At 45.1% G+C, this 9,267-nt stretch overlaps 1 protein-coding gene and 1 pseudogene across 1 annotated transcript; one reads left to right on the top strand and one right to left on the bottom strand.

Moving 5' to 3' along the window:
* Window positions 1-963: 963 nt before the first annotated feature.
* On the bottom strand, window positions 964-6,451 carry LOC123141013 (uncharacterized). Its single transcript, XM_044560266.1, has 3 exons — window positions 6,100-6,451; window positions 5,865-6,001; window positions 964-1,577 (listed from the first exon to the last, which is right to left on the bottom strand). Exons 1-3 carry the CDS (start codon window positions 6,192-6,194, stop codon window positions 1,360-1,362), a joined length of 450 nt encoding a protein of 149 aa, XP_044416201.1. The 5' UTR covers window positions 6,195-6,451; the 3' UTR covers window positions 964-1,359.
* On the top strand, window positions 2,092-5,240 carry LOC123141012 (wall-associated receptor kinase 1-like; annotated as a pseudogene).
* Window positions 6,452-9,267: the final 2,816 nt, after the last annotated feature.

The raw sequence follows: 9,267 nt of genomic DNA, 5'->3' as shown, positions 1-9,267 counted from the left end.
CATGCGCCCATGGTCGGTGAGTGAATCACCGGGAGCTCCGTATGCAAGCATCCTCATCGCTGTCGTGCACTTCTGGATCGAGGTGAATTCAAGTTTGCTGGTGCAATCCATCTTGCACTTGAAGTAGTTGTCGAACTCCCGGATGGAATTCACAATCCTGAGGAAGAGTTTTCGGCTCATTCGATAACGGCGCCGAAATGTTTTGTCACCGTGAAGTGGAGCATCGGCGAAGTAGTCGGAGTAGAGCGTGCAGTACCCTTCGAGACGATGCCGGTTCTTTGCTTTCACCCGCCCCGGCGCCGAGCCACCTCGCCGTGGCTTTTCATTGCTCGCCAGCAGCTGGGTGAGGGCGGCGAGCACCATGAGATGCTCTTCTTCCTGGACGTCGGCCTCGACTTCCTCTCCTCCAGCAGCGCGGCGAGCGCTTCCTCGTCATCCGAGTCCATCGCTTAGGCAGGCAAATCGCCGAACACCTTGCGGCCGGTGGGCATGCACCCGCCGCTAAACTGCTCCTTCGCGGCCGGAAACGGCGGCCGGAAACACCCAGCTGCTCTTGGAGGGGTTGCCGCGGCGAACCTCTGCTATTTTTCCGGCGGGGAATGGCTATCTAGCGGTGAAGGGCGGTGGGCGACGCCGGGATATAGTTAGTGGCGGCCGAGGGCGCGAGGGGGGGGGGAGGCGAGTCGGGAAAGAAAATCCTGACTTTTCACCTGACGGTATGGGCTAGCCGCGCTTTTTCCTTGCGCCGGAGCCCTCGATCGCCCCCCAGTGCGCCGGGTTCGGCCTGAGACCGCTGGACGAAGAAAAAAAGACCGAACCGGTGCTTTTCGTCGTTCTGGGGGCGCGACTGGAGCGTTTTTTGGCGCCGGCGCTGAAAAAGTGACCTGAGGGGCCTATTGGGGGCGCGGCTAGAGATGCTGTTAAGTACTGATCCGCTGCAACCGTCGCATCCTTAACCGGCAACTTCTGTACCGTGCCAGCCTGAAGATTTCCGGGACACCAAAAAACACGGAGCATCCCCTTCCAACTAGCGGTCCTTCCTGAGAATGGCCAAGCTGCCATCCCCAAGGGAGATGGAGGTGCGGCAGGAAAAGAGCTGCCTATTAACCACATCGCACGGAGTCTGAGTGTCCTTCCGTGGTCTCTTCTCATCATCCCACCTGACCATTCCCACCACAGCCCAAGGGATCAACTGAATATCTTTGGTGCGCACACTCGCCTCCAATCCACAAGGTGGTCAGGAAATATGTAGCATGTGCAGTCACCACCCAGTTAATAAGCACCAGTCTTCCATGTTCTGTTGAGAAGGCGCTCTTTCCATGGCGAGAGCTTGCCGGCAGCCTAGTCAAGCACAACCGGCTATAGCTCGGCTTTCTGAACCCTACAGGCAAACCCAGATACCCTTGGCCAATAAGCTTGCACTCCACCAAAATCACACAGTATACGAGATAAATCGATACCATCACAGGAAGTAGGATAAGCCACGCTCTTCACAATGTTAGTTCTCAGCCTGGATGCATCACCAAACGTCTTCAAGATGGCCTGGACAGCAGCAAAATCTTCCGGCACAGAATTATCTGTATTGAAGAAGTAAATATTAGACTGTTTAACTGTGCAAACAACCAAGAACAACTGAGAAACGTGGTCTTCATATTTGCGCAAGGCAGTACAGTCATGCATATGAATTCAGTGCCAGAATTCCAAAGGCAAGAAACATGTTTCTTGCATAATTCAAATCTAGACATGCAGACAGTCAAACAAAAATGAAAAGGCCTTCCCCTCAAAAAAATTAAATGAAAAGGCTTTGTAGTATTAATATATTTTCTGTCATTTATATGTTAAAATTGCAAGCCCAACTGAATCTTTCACAGCATTTCATCTACTACCTCCATTCCTAAATATAAGACGCCCCAATGTCTTGTATTTAGGAATGGAGGTAGGACAAGATTATAGTACCTTGATATTTACAAAGCATTGTTAAAATTGTCTAGCCATGCTAAAACTTGCAGGTATATTTTGACAGCATAGAAATGAAAAGTACACAGGAAGTGTCCCCTACAACTTTTAGAGTTGAATTGAATGGCCATTAGTTTGCTCACTATTTTTTTTTCTCTTTTCCTGTAGTGCTGTGCAGCGGAATCTTCTTGGCAACTCCAGTTTCAGACAAGTAACATGGCTTTCGTGCTACTGGTAGTTGTTGCAGTCATGTTGCACCTAGCCTCTACATCAGCGCAGCCAGGCCCCGGATGCAAAACACAATGTGGTGATGTCAACATCCCTTATACGTTTGGTATTAGTATTGGCTGTGCTATTAAAGGTTTCGAGATCATTCGCCGGAGGACTGCCGATGGAACCGACAAGCCGTTCATGTTTGTTCAGGCGGTGGAGGTTCTGAGCATCTCAGTGCCCCGCGGTCAAGTCCGTGTTTTCGTCGACATCTCGACATACTGCTACAATACAACTTCAAGATCAATGGTACACAACGCTTGGTCCCTTGACTTCTCGCAAAGCCCGTACCGCTTCTCCTATGTACACAACAAGCTCATAGTTATTGGCTGCAACACGCTCACATACATCAACAACTTGGGAAGCACTGCAAAGTATACGACAGCATGCGCAGCGGTGTGTGAGAGCCCGGCAGCACTGACAAATGGTTCTTGTGTTGGCGCAGGCTACTGCCAAAACGATATACCAAAGGGTCTAAGGGGCTATAGCTTCAGTTTTTATGACGTTTACCATAATTCCAATAGTATGCTTTTCAACCCATGTGGCTATGCCGCCATGGTGGAGACAGAGACATTTAGTTTCAGCTCGGACTACATAACAACTACAAGGTTCAATTATACCGACGATGGGCGGAAGCCACTGGTGCTGGACTGGGTGGTCGGAAAATGCAACATGTGAAGTGGCCCGAGACATGCCTTCTTACGCATGCCATAGCAGGAACAGCATGTGTGTGAACTCGACTAACGGCCAAGGGTATCTATGCAACTGCACCGACGGATATGAAGGGAACCCTTACCTCTTTGTCAGATGCAGAGGCAAGTTCATTTCTTTGCTTGATCCCTGTGCATCTTTAGATCATGTGCAATCGTTTTATGAGGAGTAATAGTTAAGAGAAATATCATTACATGCTGTCTGTCCCGATTTTGGTGGCTGGAAATGCTTGAGTTTTACAATCTGTTTTGCCTTTTTTTTCCATCTATAGTTCAGATCTAGTTAGGATATTTACCTCATTTTTTTTCTCTCTACAATGTAATTTATCTTTACTTTGGTGGAAGAATGGCAAATGTTACACTCATTATGCCATTTGAAATTTGTATTTGTCAATACACATATGCCGATTTTTTCATGCATTACTATTCAATCAATCACTTGACCCCAAATAATTTGATTCTTTGTTGTTGCAGATGTCAATGAATGTGAGAAGAATTCAAGTATATGCCCAATGTCTGCAACATGCCACAACACTATAGGAGGGTATTATTGTTCATGTTCTCCAGGCAGAAAGTTTGTAATGGAAACAAAATCTTGTAACCCAGACATCACCCTAATCATAGGTAAACCACTAGATGTTTTTAGCATTTGCTTTCTTGTGTAGAAAACAATGGCCAACCATAGTATGTAAAGATATTAATCACATTTAGCAAAAGAGGGCCCAAATAGCAGAATTACCACTGCCCAGGCAAGCACATAGTAATGTGTCTCCTTGTGTTGGGCATGCAACAAGTCTATCCGAGGAAGCTTTAAAATAAATAAATGAAATGAGGAAAATTGATAGAAACCATAATTTTACATAGCCGGCTATAGCTTCGCTATAGCCCGCTATAGCTGATTTGGAGGCTCGCCGCTATTTTCCATAGCCCGCTATTTAAAACATTGATAGAAACTCAAAAAGGAAGTCCAGAAACAAGCGTCCGTGAATTATTCTAGAAGGTATAATTATATTGCATCACAACCCTTTAGTCCACTTTACCACAACAAGAAAATTTTACCATGCCTTTAGTAAATACATTGTGGGATCAATCTGATTAACAGAAACACCTTTCATGTTGATTTCTGCAGGCATTAGCATCGGCGTTGTTGTTCTGGTGATTATCATCTTGTGCATACGTGTAATATTTGAGAGAAGAAAGCTTGCGAATGTCAAAAAACAGTATTTTCAGCAGCATGGAGGGATGCTATTGTTTGAGAAGATGAAATCAGATCAGGGACTTTCATTTACAGTGTTTACTGAAGCAGAACTGAAACAAGCAACAAATAAATTTGACGAAAGTCAGATTCTTGGACATGGAGGCAATGGCACTGTGTACAAGTACAAGGGAATAATTAAGGATATCACTCCAGTGGCAATTAAAAGGTGTGCATTGGTTGATGATAGGCAGAAGAAGGAATTTGGCAAAGAAATGTTGATTCTTTCCCAGATCAATCACAAGAACATTGTCAAGCTATTGGGATGTTGCCTTGAGGTGGAAGTCCCCATGCTAGTATATGAGTTCATCCCAAAAGGAACATTGTTTGATCTTATTCATGGCAAGAACAGTAAACCGCATCTCCCTTTCAGTTCTCTTCTAAGGATCGTCAATGAGGCAGCTGAGGGGCTTGCATTTTTACATTCCTACGCAAACCCACCAATTCTACATGGTGATGTGAAAACCTCTAACATCCTTCTTGATGAGAATTACATGGCAAAGGTGTCAGATTTTGGGGCATCTATAATAGCACCAACTGACAAAGCCCAATTCGTCACAATGGTTCAAGGGACATGTGGTTATCTGGACCCCGAATATATGCAGACATGTCGCTTGACAGACAAAAGTGATGTTTATAGTTTCGGTGTTGTTCTTCTAGAGATCCTAACTGGGGAGGAACCACTGAAACTTAAAGGTCCTGAGGTATGCCGGAGCCTGTCGTCGAGTTTCCTGCTGGCTATGAAGGGGAACAATCATGATAATATGCTCGACAATCAAATAATAGGTCATGAGAACATGGAGTTGATTGTAGGGGTAGCAGATCTAGCTAGGCAATGCTTGGAAATGTGCAGTGAAAATAGGCCCTCGATGAAAGAGGTATCTGAGGAGCTTAGCAGATTAAGGAAGCTTTCGAGGCATCCTTGGATACAGCGTGATACTGAGACAGATAGCTTTCTCGGTCTGATTGAAATAGAACAAAGCTCTGAGTGCACAGAGAAGGATGAAAGAATGCCCATAAATCCAAGCAGTTTTTACCTTATGAGGTGAACAAAAACACTGCGAATTTTATGCTTTGGCACTTTCGTTGTTCATTTAACCTTCTCCTTTAGTTGTATGTGGATTTCGGTGCAAGACTCTCTTGGGTATTACATAGACACACCATAATTTAGCAAGAATAAATGTATCATGGTACAAAATGTGGACACATTCAGTGCTAGCCATTTGAACTTGTGCGAGCTTTCATAGAAGTTTCCAAAATCACTCAAAGAAGATCAGTGGAAGACTGGGTGTGAGAATGTGATCGAGTTTGGTATTGAAACTGTGCAATTACGTCAAGTGATTTACTTTTCCTTTTTCAGGGAAGTTCACTTATTTACTCAGTTGTGCGGGCTGGGCTCACTCACTTGGTTGGATGTTCCAATACAAGGAAATGTCATCTTGACTCCGTCGGGGTCTCTGCACTTGCCATGCCGCCGTTATATTCCATATTTTTCATGAGAATACATAGATATCACTTGCTAGATTCTTTTATTTTTGCCGTTATATTCCAGCACACGATGTATTCTAGGTCCCTAACCTACATTTGGAGTCTAAACACATAATAAGATAAGAAAGAAATAGAATAACAAAATACAGAGGCATACTTCAGTTGGGTCACAAGTCTACACACACCCTCGGTTGCTTGCTGAGGCAGGGAGCAGACGTCGGACCGGTTCTTTGCGTCACCGTACAGCCGCCGGCCGTCCGGGGATATCTCTTGTAATAAGGATGATGCCATGTCCATGAGTTCAAGGCCCTGCATGGATGTCCTGATAAACAAAAGAAAATTGTTAGGATGCTGGTTGAAGAACCATTACGCGACACAATCTAGAAGTAGAATGATGTAACAAAGTAAGAGTTGAGCAACCTGAGTATGACCGCTGGGATCCAATTGGACGGAACTGGAAGAAGGGGGATAATAGACCGAATGACGAAGACGAACTCCGCGTCCGCCGATACCATCGACCGTGGCTGGGGCTACTCCGGCCCACCCATCTGCGCGCGCCTGGAGAAACGCATCGGCGTTGTAGGCAGGCGGAGGAGGAGGCCGTTCCCACGGGGGATGCCGGCGGGAGGAGGTCCGGGTGGTTGAAGAGGAGGTCGACGGAGCAGGCGGGCGGACCCGGCCGGATTGGGGCGAAATGCGGCGGCGCACGCCGCCGCCGCCGCCGTAGAGCGCCTTGGCCGGTGTGGTTTAGTTGCGGCACGGGAATCTTCGAGCTGTTCTTTTTCCAAAGCCGTTGGATCCCCATCGCACGGTGGAAAATAGAAGAATACGTGAGAGGAATCTTAGAGCTGAGGATTCTATCTATAAGAACAAAGTTAGACAAGGAAAAGAAAGGTGGCTGAATCATAAGTCTATAATAATCATCATTTTGAGAAACATGTTAGCTGACTCAGCATTCTTAGCGAGAAGTTCCCCGTGCAAATAGAAGATTAGCCACGAAAACCCAATTCGGTGTCCAGGCTAATCTGCACCCGGTCAGAAAAAAATCAAAACAAATATTTAAAAAAATCCTAATTTTTTTGCGTGATGGATAATTTTATGCATGAGGTTCGCTCTAAATTTCAACTTATTTGGACATCTAAGCAGCTCCAAAAAAAAATCGGGTCAGAACAATGTGTGAACAGTAAACTTTTTTACAGATCTTGAATTTGTCTTTTTTGCTAAGAGTTGCTCATATGTTCAAATAAGTTAAAACTTGGAGCGCACCTCACGCATAAACTTATCTACCTCACACAACAACAAAATGTAATTTTTTGAATTTTTTTAGTATTTGTTTTGATTTTTTCGTAAGGGCGTGTGCAGATGAACTCGGGAGTAGAAACGCCACACTGGATTAGCCAATGCTACTTTTGACGCAGTTGACCATATTCAATGTTCAATGCGTGTTGTCGTCAGAAACTTGATGTATATGCTTCTCTGAACTTGAGATTTCTGACAGTTACTACTCTGGAAGCACGGGGACACAAATCAACAATGATAGTGATCAGATCTCTAGTGGCGATGGCTGTTACTCGGGCACTGCGACGATCGCTGTCGGCTATCTTGCTGACCGTGTGGGTGGATCACAAGCCGCTCCTCCATAAGCTTACTTTTGCACGACAGATCATCGGACGTCCGATCATCAAATCTCGGCTATTTTAGCTCCTGCTCGGATCCAGCTTTAGATGCGAGCAATTCCCATCTTGATAGTCTAGTGTAACATCCCAATTTTCCTAATTTGGATGTTAATAGATCATGCATATGCATCTCATATTATGCAACAAAGGCAATTTATTGGAGTGGAGATAACATGACTTCTCCCCTGTTTTTAAAATGTTCATAATATGCAGAATATTATTTAAAATTTACCTGATTTGTTTTGGTATTTTTAATATTGTCAAAAATATTTTATTGGAGTGTTTTATTGCTGTTTTGTGTGGCCTATTGCATAAAAATGGTTTCCCAAAATTGCATTAGTTGAGGAACTAGGGTTACTGTAGTTTATATTAGTAGGTTTATTTCTACTGTGTGTCTCCGTATTTTTCTTAGAATTTATTCTTGTGTTTTTATTTTAGTTAATTATGTTTCTGTAACTGTTGTTTAGAAAAAAGGCAGCACTCGCGGCCCAGCAGCCAACCCCTCGGCCCACCTAACCCCGCACTGCCCACGGCCCAGCCCAGCCGACCGAACCGGTACGCAGCGACGCGCAGCCCCGTCGCCCCCTCGTCTTCAGCCGCTGACGGGTGGACCCCGCACCTATCTCCTTCCCCGAGCCGGACGCGCCGCCGCACCGCTCGCGCACCCGAGCACGAGCCCGACTCGACCCGGCGCCCTGGTTCACCTCGAGCGCGCCCGACCTGCCGTATGTGAGCAAAACCCCTAGGGGAGACCCCGCAGCTCCTGTCCCGATCCTCTTCGTTGACGCACGCGCAGTTGGGCGAAAACGGAGCTCGTCGTCGAGCTCGGAGTTCGCCGTCGTTCGCCGGTTGATTTCGTCGCCGTTAGTAAGCCCTGGCCGCCGCAGTTCGTTCCTTTGGATTCCCCGCTCGAAGCCGCCTCCGCCCACCACTTCTACCTTGCCGGAGACTCGCCGGAGAGCCGCCGTCGCCGACGCCCGACCCGCTGCCGTCGTTCCTCTGTCTGGTGAGCACACGCACGCGCATGAGCTCTCGACCAATCGGGCACTGACACGTGACGAGGCTACAGAAGTTGCTACAGTAAACACATGAACAGATCAGGATATTTCTGCTGTTTTTGTTTAGGAGTACATCAGATTTTCAACTAAACTTCCATTAGCTATATCTTTTAACCTATATGCCCAAATTAGGTGTTTCTTTCTCCTATGCACTCACAAAAACCAGCACATTATCACAGTACCAAGTTTGCACATGTTTGCACTTTTCAAATTTGAATTCGTTCGAATTTGAATCAAACCTTCCGGAGGCCATAACTCTCAAACCGTTTGTCGGAATTGAGAGATTCTTTTTGCGTTGTGATTGTAGTGCAATTTAGGTGTTTTGTACATGCTTTTATGCTGATGTTCTTGAGTTTTAAAATGGTTTTCTTGATGTTGGTTCCATTTTGGTTTTATTTGAGTTTCGGTGATTGATTTGTTGATTGTGTGAAACGTGTAGATTTGTCTGGAGTGCGACGCAAGCTAAAGCTATAGGAGTGAAAATTATTTTATAAACTAGTTATACTTCTTACTGTTTATTAGTTAACCACCCCCCCCCCCCCCCCAAGTATCTTGAATAGTTAAGTAGGAACTAATGCTGAGACCACCATTCATATTTGTTTTATATTGCAACGTTATCGTGTTAGCGTATCTGATTATGCCCACTATCATGGTATGAAGATACTAGATTGTTTGCTTGATTGGTAGTTTGTGTGTTAAATTACATCTTGTCGAAATTATTCGACTATATATATATATATATATATATATATATATATATATATATATATATATATATATTATCATATTGTTTGTTGTTTATTTGTTGGTGTTATTCGTCGTTGTGTTTTGTTGGCTTGATCATATTATGCATA

Source organism: Triticum aestivum, chromosome 6D (genome assembly GCF_018294505.1).
Source record: "Triticum aestivum cultivar Chinese Spring chromosome 6D, IWGSC CS RefSeq v2.1, whole genome shotgun sequence".
Classification (NCBI taxonomy): Eukaryota; Viridiplantae; Streptophyta; class Magnoliopsida; order Poales; family Poaceae; genus Triticum; species Triticum aestivum.
Note: the sequence above shows the minus strand (reverse complement) of the source record. Positions and strands in the feature narration are given on the sequence as shown.

What these genes read in the sequence shown, in the direction of transcription:
- LOC123141013 (XM_044560266.1), bottom strand. Translation starts at nt 6,194, where the DNA reads ATGGTATCGGCGGACGCGGAGTTCGTCTTCGTCATTCGGTCTATTATC. An exon ending in ATCCCAGCGGTCATACTCAG is followed by an intron (nt 6,002 to 6,099) that starts GTTGCTCAACTC and finishes TTTGTTTATCAG; the next exon opens with GACATCCATGCAGGGCCTTG. An exon ending in GCCTCAGCAAGCAACCGAGG is followed by an intron (nt 1,578 to 5,864) that starts GTGTGTGTAGAC and finishes TCTTCAATACAG; the next exon opens with ATAATTCTGTGCCGGAAGAT.